The 16,062-nt window shown below is 53.5% G+C and overlaps 1 protein-coding gene across 15 annotated transcripts; it reads left to right on the top strand.

Annotated features, from left to right (window-relative positions):
* The first annotated feature begins 342 nt into the window (after positions 1-342).
* FCER2 (Fc epsilon receptor II) lies at positions 343-15,616 on the top strand. Of its 15 annotated transcripts, none has more exons than XM_063615004.1 (12): positions 343-370; positions 2,175-2,323; positions 4,499-4,610; positions 5,488-5,601; positions 5,906-5,959; positions 6,724-6,786; positions 7,015-7,077; positions 7,239-7,301; positions 7,400-7,489; positions 13,930-14,081; positions 14,223-14,329; positions 15,056-15,616. In XM_063615004.1, the coding sequence occupies exons 3-12, from the start codon at positions 4,589-4,591 to the stop codon at positions 15,291-15,293; spliced, it is 966 nt and encodes a 321-aa protein (XP_063471074.1). In that variant the 5' UTR covers positions 343-370; positions 2,175-2,323; positions 4,499-4,588; the 3' UTR covers positions 15,294-15,616. The 15 variants fall into 15 exon arrangements, with proteins under 15 accessions (XP_063471074.1, XP_063471072.1, XP_055096240.1 ...); XM_063615002.1 differs by having other exon boundaries at positions 14,205-14,329; XM_055240265.2 differs by lacking the exon at positions 343-370 and adding an exon at positions 690-757.
* Positions 15,617-16,062: the final 446 nt, after the last annotated feature.

The following is a 16,062-nucleotide window of genomic DNA, read 5'->3' as shown; positions in this document are numbered from 1 at the left end:
AAGGACCGAGATGGTAAAGAAGTGAGGGAGGGGCCGGGTGCGGTGGCTCACACCTGTAATCCCAACACTTCAGGAAGCTGACGTGGGTGGATCACTTGAGACCAGGAGTTCAAGACCAGCCTGGTCAACTTGGTGAAACTCCATCTCTACTATAAATACAAAAAATTAGCCAGGTGTGGTGGCACACACCTGTAATCCCAGGTACTTGGGAGGCTGAGGCAGGAGAATCACATGACTCTGGGAGGCAGAGGTTACGGGGAGCTGAGATCGCACCACTGTACTCCAGCCTGGATGACACAGCAAGACTCTGTCTCAAAAAAAGAAAAAAAAAAAAAGGAAGGGAAAGAGTTGGCTGCTGAGCATTGGAGAGGTCACTGGGGGCTGCTGGGTGGACATAGGGACAGCATTTGAGGCCAAGCAAGGGTGGGGTCACTGGGGGATTTGTCATGGGGGCAGGTAGGGTTGGGGACCCTAAGGAGGTCCACCGTGGTGGCCAGGTGGGAGTGAGGACCCTGGAGGGTCTGTTTTGGGGGACAAGACAGGAGGTGGAGCCCCAAGGAAGGCTGTCATGGGGGCAGGATGGGAGTGGGGAGGCCATAGAGGAGGCTGTCCCAGGAACAAGGCAAACCAGGCAAGGGGAACCCTAACAGGGGGATGTCACCTGGTCCAGGGGGAAGAGGGAGTGGCCAGAGGCAGCGGCTGTGGGGATGGGGAGAAGCAGGTTATTTTTTTGAGAAGAGCCAGGCCCTAGTGTTGGGTGAGCAGTGGGGTGGAAGATCAGGAAGTGCTTGGACAAGGCCTGGGCCTGGGCCGGGGTGTCTGGGTGGATGGACGGACTGTCCCACCAATGCGGACACAGGAGGAGGAGGAGGAGGAAGCTTGGGCATAAGTCCAGCTGGGCCATGTTGTGAGGACATGGGGATGAAGTCTTAGTTCCAGGATGGGGCTGGGATGGAGTATGGTGTTTCTTTTCTGTTTTTCTTTCTTTTTTCTTTTCTTTTTTTTTTTTTTTTTTGAGACAGAGTTTAGCTTTTGTTGCCCAGGCTGGAGTGCAATGGCGCGATCTCGGCTCACTGCAACCTCTGCCTCCTGGATTCAAGCGATTCTCCTGCCTCAGCCTCCCGAGTAGCTAGGATTACAGGTGCCCACCACCATGCCTTGCTAATTTTTTTTCTTTTTTTGTATTTTCAGTAGAGACAGGGTTTCATCATGTTGGCCTTGAACTCCTGACCTCAGGTGATCCACCTGCCTCGGCCTCCCAAAGTGCTGGGATTACAGGCGTGAGCCACTGCACCCAGTCTCTCTCCCTCTCTCTCTCTTTCTTTCTCTCTCTCTTTCTTTCTCTCTTTCTCTCTCTCTCTCTTTCTTTCATCTCACTATGTTGCCCAGGCTGATCTTGAACTCCTGAGCTCAAGTGATCCACTCACCTCTGCCTCCCCAATAACTGGGACCACAGGCATGCACCACCGTGCCCTGCTAATTTTTATGGTTTTTGTAGAGACAACGGCTTGCTATGTTGTCCAGGCTGGTTTTGAACTCCCAGACTCAAGTGATCCTCCCACCTCAGCCTCCCAAAGTTCTGAGATTACAGGCGTGAGCCACCGTGCCCAGTCAAAATTGTCCATATTTGACCTGAATATTATCTCATGGATCTTTCTTTTTCCCCCTCTTCCCTCCTTCCCTCCTGCTGCTCCTTCTTCCTCTCCTTCCGTCTTTTTTTCCCTTCCTCTGCCTCTCTCCTCGTCCCTCTTTTCTTGCTGGGACTCAAACCTGGGACATTTGACCTGGGAGCCTATTTGCTCTATCATCAAGAGACATAATCTCATGGTGGGGTGTCTGCTGGTAAGTGTTGGCTGGCAGGATCCCAACTCCAGGCCGTCCTTCTAAACCAAGAGGCCCTGCCTCTGCCTAGAGCCTTCCGTGGCTCCCCAGGGCCCTCTGTGATCGGCCATAGTGGTATAATGATTCAGTGTGCAGTAACAGTGGTTCAAATCTTGACACTACCGCTCACCTCCTTCAGCCCTGTGGGAATTTGCTGCTTAACATCTCTGGTTCTCACCCGATTCTCTTACCTGAGAAATGTAGATAATAATAACACGGATGTCACCGGGGTGTGGGGAGCACCAGGAGAGGCCATGCATGTAATGTTATCCGGGTGGCAAGCCCATATTTAGGTCTATGAAAATAGAGGCTGTCAGTGGCTCTACTTTCAGAAGAAAGTGTCTCTCTTCCTGCTTAAACTCTGTCCCTGACGGTCCCTGCCAATCTCTCTGGTCGACCCCACCACACTAGGAGGACAGACACAGGCTCCAAACTCTACTAAGTAAGTACGTATCTGTCTGTGTCGGGGGTTGGTCATGGGAAGTGGAGATCGAAGCGCCCTTGGCAGAAACGACCTTGGGCTGAGCCTCAAGGGATGACCAGGAGGAGGTCACAGTCAGAGAAGGGAGGTGGTGGGTGGTGAGGGGGCAGGGGTGGGGACCGCAGTGTGGACAGAATCTCGAGGCATTCAGGTCCTTGATTTGGGGAAGTGAAAGCAGGCCATCTGGTCTGAGATGAGCTTGGTGAGTGTGCTGGGCTGCTCATAGAGGGCCCTGGGGAGCCACGGAAGGCTCTAGGCAGAGGCAGGGCCTCTTGGGTTAGAAGGACGGCCTGGAGTTGGGATCCTGCCACCCGGCACTGACCAGTAGACACCCCACCATGAGATTGTGTCTCCAGATGATTGAGCAAATAGGCTCCCAGGTCAAGGATCCCGGGTTTGAGTCCCAGTCCCACCACTGCATGATGGGGACAAATGACTTATCCTCTTGGAACCTCAGTTCCACTGAGAGAGGCCCCACAGAATGAGGACACTCCCCCAGCAACCTGCCAGTAGGTTTACTGAGCACCTACTGTGTGCTGGTGCTTTGAATACTCCCAATTTGCAGATGAGCAAACTGAGCTGCTCATCCAGCGAGAAGCCAGGACTCGGGCTCAGGTCTGTCCAGCTGCCTCCCTGGACAGTCCCAGTCCCAGGATGGTGACACCTCTGGGCTCCTCTCACAATGTCAAAAGGGCCAGCTTGAGATGCCGCTAATGAGAGCCTAGCCGCCCCACACCCCACCTCCCTGAGGCTCTGAGAGAAGGGACTTACCTATAGTCAGGCGGCGAAAGAAGGTAGCCCGTGACCTCCAGGACTGAAGGACCCCAAGTCCCATGCTCCTCAGCACATAGTAGATGCCTTAAAGTCAGAGGACTTGGTTGGGCGCAGTGGCTCACGCCTGTAATCCTAGCACTTTGGGAGGCTGAGGAGGGCAGATCACCTGTGGTCAGGAGTTCGAGACCGGCCTGATCAATATGGTGAAACCCTGTCTCTACTAAAATACAAAAATTAGCCAGGTGTGGTGGTGGGCGCCTGTAATCCCAGCTACCCGGGAGGCTAAGACAGGAGAATTGCTTGAACCTGGGAGGTGGAGGTTGCAGTAAGCCAAGATGGTGCCCCTGCACTCCAGCCTGGGCAACAGAGTGAGACTCCATCTCAAAAAATAAAAAAATAGGCCATGCACAGTGCTCACGTCTGTAATCCCAGCACTTCGGGAGGCCGACGGGGGTGGATCACGAGGTCAGGAGTTTGAGACTAGCCTGGCCAACATAGTGAAACCCCGTCTCTACTGAAAATACAAAAATTATCTGGTCTTGGTGGCACATGCCTATAATCCCAGCTACTCGGAGGCTGAGGCGGGAGAATCGCTTGAACCCAGGAGGCGGAGGTTGCAGTGAGCCGAGATTGTGCCCCTGCACTCCAGCCTGGGCAACACAGCGAGACTCCATTTCAATAAATAAATAAATAAATAAATAAAGTCAGAGCACTTTACAGATGCCCTGGGGACATTGGCAGAGGAGAAGGCTGAGGCCTGGGTTATGGGCTCTTAGTATTTCTCAGTGGGACGTGGCACAGAGTAGATGCTTCATAAATGTTTAGAATCTGAAGACCCACTGTGCGCAGCCCGCACCAAAAGCCTCAGGTATACTGTGGTCTCATTGGATCCGATCTTGGCCTCATGAGTTGGGTGCTGTCATCAGCCCATTTTACAGAGGGGAAAACTGAGGCTGAGAATGGTTGAATCCTTGGCTGAGGTCACACAGGCAAGGCAATTATAATAAAAGCTGGTGATATTTTTAGCACAGATCACCAACCAACAAACAGTATAGGTGTTCTCAGTGTCATCATTTTACGAATGAGGAAAGAAGTTTCCAGGTTAATTAAGTCATTTGTCAAGATCTCATGGGTGCACCTGCTGTATAGCTCAGCTGTGATGGGCTCTGGAGTGCCCCACTTCTGATCTCAGGCTGCTATCTCTCCACACCAGCTGTGTCTCCCCGCTAACCACACTAGTGAGTCCAGATTGTAGACTAAACAAAATCAGCAAATGGCCACTGAGTCCCACCAAGTCCCAGATGCCATCTGGTGCTGGTAACTAGGGTTTGACGCCTCACCCTAACCATCATTAAATCCCAGATGAGCCAGAGCTGTGATTGTGCCCGCTGAGTGGACTGCGTTGTCAGGGAGTGAGTGCTCCATCATCGGGAGAATCCAAGTAGGACCGCCATGGAGGAAGGTCAATATTCAGGTAGGAGGACTCTCTGGTTCTAACATTGGCAGAAGCAATGACCCTTAGCTACTGCCTTTCACCCAGAAGAGAAGGGGGGCTCCCCACTCCCTCTCTGGGAAAGAGGGTGAATTTCTAAGAAAGGGACTGGTGTAAGGAGGTGAGGCCGGACTGACTTTCGTGGCGCAGAGCCAGGAAGGAGTGGAAAATTGAGGGCCCCCCCTTTTTCTGACTCAACACCCTCCTGACAAAAAAAGAAAAAGAAAAAGAAAAAACGGCTCCAGCTAGGGAGCTGGGAGCCCAATAGATTCAGAGGCCAAGTAGAACAGGAACTTGGAACAAGCAGAATTTAGCATAATGAATCCTCCAAGCCAAGGTGAGTGCAGAGGGCCAGGGGCTTGGGGTGGGACATCCAGATAAACCTTTGGATGGGGCCTGGGAGAGCTTTGGAGGTCTGGATGTTGGATGATACCTGGGAAAGCGGCTGGGGAGTGGCTCCGATGTTGGGGAAGAACTGGGACTCAGTGTCCTGGGTTTAGGGAAGGGACTCCAGGATGGGGACAGGTGCAGAGGTGTAAGGGTGGGCGTTGGGGGTCAGAGGGGAAGGAAAAAGCAGGACCTAGTCTTCTGGAAGTGAGGCTGGGGGCCTGGCATTGGTTGTGGGGGCTGAGAGAGTCTTAGCTCTTGGTCCCAGATCTGTCTCTGTGGACAGTGACCCAGCTCTAAGTCAGGTAAGGAAGCTGTGCAAATGGAGCTGGGGGTCCACTGAGACCCTCTGCTTCAGTGTGGGCTCTGGACAGGCTCCCAGGCTGTCGGGGGTTCTGGGTAATGGGGAGATGGACAGAGCCAGCGTCCAGCTTCACCCTGCACCCATAGTTAGTCCCTCCACCCCCGGCAGAGATCGAGGAGCTTCCTAGGAAGCGGTGTTGCAGGCGCGGGACTCAGATCCTGCTGCTGGGGCTGGTGACCGCTGCTCTGTGGGCCGGGCTGCTGACTCTGCTTCTCCTGTGGCGTGAGGACACCCCTAGCCCCATGTGATCCCCCCAACTCATGGGGCCCTTCTGTGTTCCCTCCCACATCCCCATCTCAGAGCCATCTCAATGCACCCCTCAAAGCCCAATTTTCCCATCCTGCCTCCCACCTTGCCACTGCCAGCCCTTTCCCATCCCCCACCCTGCAGCATCCCTGTCCTCCACCCTTTCAGCACCTCCATGGCTTATACCCAAGACCTCCATCCCCAGCTAGGAGGTGGGATGCAGGCAGGTGGGGGCACTCACAATCCCCCCTCTCCACTCCTCTTCTCTCCCCCTCCCCAGACTGGGACACCACACAGAGTCTAAAACAGCTGGAAGAGAGGGCTGCCCGGAACGGTATGAAGGGGTCAAGGTGGAGGGGGGTGGGGTTGAGGGTTAGGACGCCCAGCTCTCATCCTGCTCTTCTCTGGGCCTCAGTGTCCCCTCGATAAGGAACTGAGGGTCAGCCTAAGTTGCTCCCTGTCCTAGGGAAGGCAGGGAGCCAGAGAAGCTTGGAAAAGTGCCTGATAGCATCTTATACAGATGCTCTTCCGCTTGCAATGGGGTTATGTCCCCACAAGCGCATAGTACGTTGAAAATAGTTTAAGTCAAAACTGCATGGGTGGCTGAAGGCTTTGGCTGCCTACCACTGCCCAGCATTGCGAGAGAGGTAAGGTTTCCACTAAATGCATATTGGTTTCAGACCATTGTAAAGTCGAGCCATTGTAACTTGAGCTATTGTAAGTTGAACCATTGTAAGTCGGCAGCCTTAAGCATCTGTAGCGTAAGGATTTTGTAACTGCTTTGTGCCTCCATTTCCTCATCTGTAAAATGGGCATAATTTTAGTGCCGTGAGACGGAAACAAGCTCTAAGATTTGTGAAGTGCTCTGATAGTTGCCTACTGCTTTTATAGTTAATCCTGGGTAGGGGAAAGGTACACAGGTTCATTATATTCTTGCATATCCCTTCCTGAGTACGCTCCTCCTGCTCCAGTAAATGAACAAACAGCAACAGCAGCTGTTGTGACTATGTGAGGGGGTCCCTGAGCCTGGGGCAAGGGCGGGGTCCAAGGACCTGCCTCTGAGGTTCCTGGGATATCTCTTGTCTCCCGCCGCTCCAGTCTCTCAAGTTTCCAAGAACTTGGAAAGACACCACGGTGACCAGATGGCGCAGAAATCCCAGTGTGAGTGACTCCTGGAGCTGGGGTTGCAGGGGGAAAGGCGAGGGGGTCTTGGATGACTTCCTGGACCCAGAGCGTTAAGACTCACTGTGCCCCATCCCCAACACCCGGGAACTGCAAACTGAGCAGGTGGTTCTAAGAACCCAGGCAAAGAGGCCAAGGGATGGGTGGGGGTAGATGGGGGAGACAGCGATGACCTGCTTACCATGAAGCCCCCTCCCCTGCAAACAGCCACGCAGATTTCACAGGACCTGGAGGAACTTAGAGCTGAACAGCAGAGATTGAAATCTCAGGGTGAGAGACGGGGATCGGGGGTATGGAGCCAGATTGGGTGGGAAGGAGGGAGTGTCTCAGAGCCCTGGGGAACCACGAGGCTGGGGGGGCCAGGCTTGGGGGACACCCTCGGCCTGTACACGTCCTCCCTGAGACCAGCCCTGCGCTCCTACACACACCAGACTCGGAGATGTCCTGGAACCTGAACGGGCTTCAAGCAGATCTGAGCAGCTTCAAGTCCCAGGGTGAGACTTGGGAGGGGATGGGGCAGTGGGGGAGGGAACGGGCAAGGAGGGGGCCTGCCAGTCGGTCTCTGAGCACCGCCCCTTGTCAACTCCCCAAGAATTGAACGAGAGGAACGAAGCTTCAGATTTGCTGGAAAGACTCCGGGAGGAGGTGACAAAGCTAAGGATGGAGTTGCAGGTGTCCAGGGGTGAGTGTGTGAGTCTCTGCTCAGGATGACGCGATGACGCGTGACCGCACCTGGGGCTCGGGTGCGTTGGCGAATGTGAGTGACGGCATGCATGTGTGACTTGAGGCAGCATGTCTATAGGTTTGTGTGACCCAAGTGTCATCGGGAGGACACAAAGATATAAGCGCAGGGCGGGTAGTGTGCTTGGATGCGAGGCAGAGGCGTGGGTGACGACGGAAATAGGACTAAGTTTCTGATGGGGCAGGACACATGGGGCATACATAAAACACCCCTTATTTTATTTTTTAAGAGAAGGGGTCTTGGCCGGGCATGGTGGCTCACACCTGTAATCCCAGCATTTTGAGAGGCCGAGGCAGGTGGATCACCTGAGGTCAGGAGTTCGAGACCAGCCTGACCAACACGGTGAAACCCCGTCTTTACTAAAAATACAAAAATTAGCTGGACGCGGTGGCTCACGCTTGAATTCCCAGCACTTAGGGAGGTCGAGGCGGGTAGATTATTTGAGGTCAGGAGTTCCAGACCAGTCTAACCAATATGATGAAACCCCCATCTCTACTAAAACTACAAAAATTAGCTGGGTGTAGTGGCGCATGCCTGTAGTCCCAGCTACTCGGGAGGCTGAGACGGGACAATTTTTGCTTGAACCCAGGAGGTGGAGGTTGCAGTGAGCCAAGATCACGCCACTGCACTCCAGCCTGGCGACAGAGTGAGACTCCGTCTCAATAAAAATAAAAAAAAATTTAAAAAATTAGCGTGGTGGCGGGCATCTGTAATCCTAGCTACTTGGGAGGCTGAGGCACAAGAATCACTTGAACCCGGGAGGCAGAGGTTGCAGTGAGCCGAGATCATGCTGTCTTCACACCACTGCACTCCAGGGCAACAGAGCGAGACTCTGTCTCAAAAAAAAAGAGAGATGGAGTTTTACTGCTTTGCCCAGGCTGAAATGCAGTGGTGCAATCATAGCTTACTGCAGCCTCCAACTCCTGGGCTCAAGAGATCCTCCCACCTCAGCTTCCAGAGTAGCTGAGACTACGAGTGTGTGCCACCACGCCGGGCTAATTTTTTATTTCCCTGTAGCCACGGGGTCTCACTTCGTTACCCAGGTTGGTCTTGAACTCCTGGACTCCAGCGATCCTTCCGCCTCAGTCTCCCAAAGTGCTGGGATTACAGGCATGAGTCATTGCACCTGGCCCTAGCTAATTTTTTTATTTTTTGTAGTGACAGGATCTCGCTATGTTGCCCAGGCTGGTCCTGAACTCCTGGGCTCCAGCAATCCTCTCGCCTCGGCCTCCCAGAATGCTGAGATTACAGGCATGAGCCATCTGGCCTGGCAATATCTTTCTGATTCCAGCTGCGTCCTTTCACAGACTTGGCGGCTCCTACAGTTTCTTTCCTCTTCTGCGTTAAAGCAGTCCAGTGTTGACCCTCACTGGGTTCTCCTTGCTGGTGTCCTCTGCCTGATGTGGCCCAGTGAGGAGTTATTAGTAGGATTCCCATACACAGAGCCCTCCTGGTAGATTGTCTGACCAGGCCAGGGATCCGGACGGGGCTAATGTCTGCAGTGATGGGACAATGGAGATGGTGGCCTCTTTCCCAGGGGTGGCAATAATGGAGGCCGTGTTGACCTCAGGAGGCTAGCAGGCTGCAGAGAGAGCAGACATTCAGTCACTGTACCCTTAATGTGGGGTAGGGACCAGGTGCACTGGCTCACGCCTATAGTCCCAGCGCTTTGGGAGGCCGAGGCAGGAAGATCACTTGAGTCCAGGAGTTTGAGACCAGCCTAGGCAACACAGCAAGATCCCACCTCAACGAAAACATGAAAAAATTAGCCAGATGTGGGGATGTGTACCTGTAGTCTCATCTACTTGGGAGGCTGAGGTGGGAGGATCACTTGAGCCCAGGAGTTTGAGGCTGCGGTGAGCTAGGATTGAGCTACTGCGCTCCAGCCTGGGCAACAGAGTGGGACCTTGCCTCGAAAGAAAAAAAAAAATTTAATGTAGGATAGGAACTGGGGTTTTACAGCCCTACCATTCCCCCAACCAGTGCCCCCACCCTTGATTTTTGGTCTTTGACCTCTGGGAAGCCCCAGCTGCCCTAACTGGGGCAGAGAAGAGGAAGTTTCTGTGCTTGGTGTGATGGAGTCCTGTCCCCTGGGATGTGAGGTGGCTTTGGGAATCCCAGCCAGAAACCTCAGTGTGGTCCCTCAGGGAGAGGCACAGGGGAAGAGCACTCTGGACCATGACTGCTTCTGACAGGTCACCTCCTAATTCTTCCCCAGTCCCTGAAGACTCCCCGAAATCCAGCCCCACAGCCTGGGATCTGAGCCTGGCTCTGAGGTTGTCTCTGGGTGACTATGTAACAAACAACCAAGACACCTTCCCCTGAAGTTTTCTTTAAGGGCCAGAAATGTCCTCTTCCTGGTTTTGGGGGTTTGGGTTTTTGTTGTTGTTGCTTGTTTTTGTTGTTTAGAGACAGGGCCTGGTTCTGTCACCAAAACTGGAGTGCAGTGCCACAATCATGGCTCACTACGCGTCAAACTCCTGGGGTCAAGTGATCCTCTCATCTTGGCCTACCAAATTGCTAGGATTACAAGTATGAGCCACTGCACCTGGCCACCTCTTCCTGTTTTAATGCTGCACCTCCAGAGGGCTGAGTACTGGTTACCATTTCATGGGTGAGAAGCACACCCATCTCAAGCTACTGCAGACCCTAAGCCCCTTAGAAAAATCTGACCACGTGAGGGTGGGCATGGTGGCTCACTCCTGTAATCCCAGCATTTTGGGAGGCCGAGGCAGGAGGATCACTTGAGCCCAGGAGTTCGAGACTGGCCTGGGCAACATGATGAGACCCTGCCTCTTTAAAAAAAAAAAAAAAAAAAAAATCTGTGGCTGAGCGTGGTGGCTCACACCTGTAATCCCAGCACTTTGCGAGGCCGAGGCAGGTGGATCACCTGAGGTCAGGAGTTCGAGACCAGCCTGACCAACATGGTGAAACCCTGTCTCTACTAAAAATACAAAAATTAGCTGGGCATGGTGATGCATGCCTGTAATCCCGCTACTCGGGAGGCTAAGGCAGGAGAATCGCTTGAACCTGGGAAGTGGAGGTTGCAGTGAGCCGAGATAGCACCACTGCACTGCACTCCGGCCTAGGAGACAGAGCAAGACTCTGTCACAAAACAAAACAAAACAAAACAAACAAAACAAAACAAAAAACATCTGACCACGTGTAGTGGAACCCTCCCTGCATATCACTATAGGAAAACTTACTTTTTTAAAGCGGGTTTTTGCTATGTTGCCCAGGCTAGTCTCAAACTCCTGGGCTCAAGCGATCCTCCTGTGTCAGCCTCCCAAGTAGCTGGGATTACAGGTGCACAGCGCTGCTGAAAATCTATTTTGAAGCAAGAAAGATTTGATCCAGTAAGAGTGGGCTTAACCTCCCACCTGGGAGGTGATAGCAACAATGTCTGGGAGTCTCCTTGGGGTGAGGGGAAGGGGAGAAAGAGACCATATTGAGGGATCATGGGACCTAGTCTCACAATCCCATTGGCTCTCCTGACCAAAGCCCCCCACTGGAAGAAAATCATCTCCGTTTCCCAGACGTTAGCTAGGAGTGCTGGTTTGGGGGGTTCTGCCAGTGATGATGACCAGGGCTGTTGGTGGGGGTGGTGCTTGGGGAAAGTAATCGCTGGTGGACCTGGCCACAGCACTGGTTTTGCTGTTGGTGCCAGTGAGGAAGACATGGCTGCTGTGGTTGGTAAAGATGGTGTTGGCTGTGGTGTGGGTGGTGGAGATAAGCTGCTGCTGGTGGTGGGTACCTCTGTTAATGATGTCAGTGATGAAGGTGTTGCTGACCTTGGAGGGGTTTGTTGGTGGTTGAAGTGCTGCTGGCCATGAGGTGTTTGTCACGATGGGGTTGATGGCTGAGGCACTGTTGGTCATGAGGTGTTTGTGGTGATGATAGTGGTTGAAGTGTTATTGGGTATGAATGTGTTTGTGGTGACAGTGATGGCCGCTGATGTGCTGCTGGTCATGGTGTTGATGATTGAAGTATTGCTGGCCATGGATGTATTTATGGTAATGGTGTCAGCAGTTGAAGCATTGATGGTCAAGAGTGTATTTATAATGATGGTGTTGGTGGTTGAGCTGCTTCTGGCCTTGAGGTGTTTGTGGTGACATTGGCGTCAGCTGAGGTGTTGCTAACCACGAAGTGTTGATGGCGATGGTATTAGTGACTGGTGTTCTGCTGGCTGTAAGGTGTTTATGGTGACAGTGTTAGTGGTTTACGTGTTGTTGGACATGAATGTGTTCGTGGCGCTGGTGTTGGTAGTTGATGTGTTATTGGATGTGAATGTATTCATGCTGATGGTGTTGGTGGTTGATGTGTTGATGGACGTGAATGTGTTCGTGGCGATGGTGTTGGTAGTTGATGTGTTGATGGACGTGAATGTGTTCGTGGCAATGGTGTTGGTAGTTGATGTGTTGATGGACATGAGTGTGTTCGTGGTGATTGTGTTGGTAGTTGATGTGTTGATGGACGTGAATGTGTTCGTGGCAATGGTGTTGGTGGTTGATGTGTTGATGGACGTGAATGTGTTTGTGGCGCTGGTGTTGGTAGTTGATGTGTTGTTGGATGTGAATGTACTCATGCCGACGGTGTTGGTGGTTGATGTGTTATTGGGCATGAATGTGTTCGTGGCGGTGGTGTTGGTGGTTGATGTGTTGATGGACGTGAATGTGTTTGTGGCGATGGTGTTGGTAGTTGATGTGTTGATGGACGTGAATGTATTTGTGGTGAATGTATTTGTGGTGGTTGAGGTGCTTCTAGTTGTGAGGTGTTTGTGGTGACAGTGTTTGCAGTTGCAGTGTTGCTGGCTGTGGAACTGGCAATGTGGTCATGGTGTTGGTGACTGAGGTGTTGCTGGGCATGGGTGTATTTATGGTGATGATTACATCAACCATTAGGTGGTTGAGGAGGTGTTTGTGGAGATGATGTTGGTGATTGATATTCAGCTGGCTGGAAGGCATTTGTGATGATGGTGTTGGTGGCATTTTTGGCCCTGAGGTATTTGTAGTGCTGGTGTTGGTGGTTGAAGTTCTGCTGGCATGAGGTGTTTGAGGTGTTGAGGGTGGTCAAAGTGCTGTTGGCGATGGTGCTTGTGGCTGAGGTGCTGCTGGCTGTGGAACTGGTGATGTGGTGATAATGTTGGTGATTGAAGTGTTGCTAGGCATGGATGGATTTATGGTGATGTTGGTGGCAGTTGAGGCACTTCTAACTATGAGATGTTGATGGCAATGGTGTTAGTGATTGATGCTCTGCTCTCTGTGAAGCATTTGTGATGGTGGGATTTGTGGCTGAGGTGCTGCTGGCTGTGGAACTGGTGATGTGGTCATGGCGTTGGTGATTGAAGAGTTCCCAAGCCATGGTGGATTCAAGGTGATGATAATGACAACTGAAGTGCTTCTGGCCATGGTGGTGCTTGTGGTGATGGTGCTGGTGGTTGAAGTGTTGCTGGACATGAATGCGTTTCTGGTCATGGTGTTGACGGTTGAGGGGCTCCTACCTGTGGGGTGTCTGTGGTTATGATGATGGTTGAAATATTATTGGACATGAGTGTGTTTGTGGTCATGGTGTTGATGGTTGAGGGGCCTCTAGCCGTGAGGTGTCTGTGGTGATGATAGTGGTTGAAGTGTTGTTGGATGTGAATGCATTTGTGGTCATGGTGCTGGTGGTTGAGGGGCCTCTAGCCGTGAGGTGTCTGTGGTGATGATGGTGGTTGAAGTGTTGGATGTGAATTCATTTGTGGTCCTGGTGCTGGTGGTTGAGGGACCTCTAGCCGTGAGGTGTCTGTGGTGATGATAGTGGTTGAAGTGTTGTTGGATGTGAATTCATTTGTGGTCCTGGTGCTGGTGGTTGAGGGACCTCTAGCCGTGAGGTGTCTGTGGTGATGATGGTGGTTGAAGTGTTGTTGGACGTGAATGCATTTGTGGTCATGTGCTGGTGGTTGAGGGGCCTCTAGCCGTGAGGTGTCTGTGGTGATGATGGTGGTTGAAGTGTTGTTGGACATGAGTGTGTTTGTGGTCATGGTGTTGACCATGTTGGACATGAATGTGTGGTGGCAGTGTTGGTGCTTGTGGTGCTTCTGGCCATGAGGTGTTTGTGGAGATGCTGACGGTAGTTGAGGTGTTGATCGTCGACACCGTGCTCTGCTAACCATGAAGGTGTTTGTGGCCATGGTGGCTGAGGTGCTTCTACTATGGACCTGGTCAGCATCATAGCTCCAGCAGAGAACACAGCCATGAGGCCGTCTGTGAGGCCCTGGGGTGGGTCTGCTTTTAGCCAGGACCCCAGGAGTGGCCCTAGAGGGGCGCCGCCACCTAGTCTGTCCAGGGTGCCCAAGGCACCTCCGTTGGCACCGCCCCTGAGCCTCTCCTCCACCCCAGGCTTTGTGTGCAACACGTGCCCTGAAAAGTGGATCAATTTCCAACGGAAGTGCTACTACTTCGGCAAAGGCACCAAGCAGTGGGTCCACGCCCGGTACGCCTGTGACGACATGGAAGGGCAGCTGGTCAGCATCCACAGCCTGGAGGAGCAGGTGGGCCCGGGCTCTGCAGAGGTGGTGGGCAGCATGGCGAGGGTTGGGGGGACCCCCACCCCACTCTACCCAACCTCTGGAAGTGGGCTGGAAGGCCCCGGGCACATGTCTCTGGTCCTCCAGCCCTGTCCTGCCCCCCAGGACTTCCTGACCAAGCATGCCAGCCACACCGGCTCCTGGATTGGCCTTCGGAACTTGGACCTGAAGGGGGAGTTTATCTGGGTGGATGGGAGCCACGTGGACTACAGGTGAGGAGAGGGCCTCTGGGATCCAGGGGAGGAGGCGGAAATACCGTGGAGGGAGGAGGTCCCTGGATAAACTGCACCGGGATGCGGGTGAGGGCTCAGAGAGAAGGGTCTCTAGGGTGCAGGGGAGGAGGACGCCAGTGGGGGCTAGGGGACCTGGCCAAGGCTTCTCTGACCTGGAGGAGGGGATAGAGGAAGAGGCTCAGGGAGGAAGTTCCATGCACAGATTAGAAGGGTGAGTCTTGGCCGGGCAGGGTGGCTCGTGCCTGTCATCCCAGCACTGTAAGAGGCCGAGGTGGGTGGATCACCTGCCAGGAGTTTAAGACCATCCTGGTCAACATGGCGAAACCCCTCTCTACTAAAAATACAAAAGTTAGCCAGGCATGATGGCGGGCGCCTGTAATCCCAGCTATTTGGGAGGCTGAGTCGGGAGAATCACTTGAACCCAGGAGGTGGAGGTTGCAGTGAGCTGAGATTGCACACTGCACTCCAGCCTGGGCGACAGGGTGATTCTGTCTCAACAAAATTAATTAATTAATTAATTAGGGTGAGTCTTGGGCTGCAGGGTATGGGGCACCAAAGTGAGGTACAGGTCCCCAGGCACAGACTCAGGATGGGGGAACCTGGGGTGAGAAGGGAGGGTGCAGACTCAGAGAGCTGTGTCCAGGCTGCCGGGAACTGGGCTCCTTCTCCCCGCCCCATCCCCTGACCCAAAGTCTTTTTCTCCAGCAACTGGGCTCCAGGGGAGCCCACCAGCCGGAGCCAGGGCGAGGACTGCGTGATGATGCAGGGCTCCGGCCACTGGAACGACGCCTTCTGCGACCGTAAGCTGGGCGCCTGGGTGTGCGACCGGCTGGCCACGTGCACGCCGCCAGCCAGCGAAGGTTCGGCGGAGTCTGTGGGACCTGATTCAAGACGGGGCCCTGACGGCCGCCTGCCCGCCCCCTCTGCCCCTCTCCACTCTTGAGCATGGATACAGCCAGGCCCGGAGCGAGACCCTGAAGACCCCCCAACCACGGCCTAAAAGCCTCTTTGTGGCTGAAAGTTCCCTGTGACATTTTCTGCCACCCAAATGGAGGCAGCTGACACATCTCTGGCTCCACTATGGCCCCTGCCTTCCCAGGAGTACACCCCAGCAGCACCCTCTTCAGATGGGAATGTCCCCCAACCGCACCCTCTCCAGATGCAGCCCCATGTCCTCAGCACCCCAGGACCTCAGTACCCCCAGCTCAGGTGATGAGTCCTCCTGTCCAGCCTGCATCAATAAAATGGGGCAATGATGTCCTCCCACATTTGTCCCCTTCTTGGAGGCCTGGCTGGGTCTGGTCTCTGGGTGTGGCACGTGGGAGCTGGGAATTCCAGAGTCTGATGCCTGAGACCATCTTTGAAAGTTGGGACATCATATCTTTGGCTGGGCGTGGTGGCGCATGCCTGTAATTCCAGCACTTTGGGAGGTCGAGGCAGGTGAATCATCTGAGGCCAGGAGTTCAAGACCAGCCTGGCCAATATGGCAAAACCCCGTCTCTATTAAAAATACAAAAATTCAGCCAGGCGCGGTGACTCATGCCTGTAATCCCAGCACTTTGGGAGGCCGAGGCGGGCGGATCACAAGGTCAGGAGATCGAGACCATCCTGGCTAACACGGTGAAACTCCATCTCTACTAAAAATACAAAAAATTAGCTGGGCGTGGCAGCGTGCACCTGTAGTCCCAGCTGCTGGGGAGGCTGAGGCAGGA

Source organism: Symphalangus syndactylus, chromosome 13 (assembly GCF_028878055.3).
Source record: "Symphalangus syndactylus isolate Jambi chromosome 13, NHGRI_mSymSyn1-v2.1_pri, whole genome shotgun sequence".
Classification (NCBI taxonomy): Eukaryota; Metazoa; Chordata; class Mammalia; order Primates; family Hylobatidae; genus Symphalangus; species Symphalangus syndactylus.
Note: the sequence above shows the minus strand (reverse complement) of the source record. Positions and strands in the feature narration are given on the sequence as shown.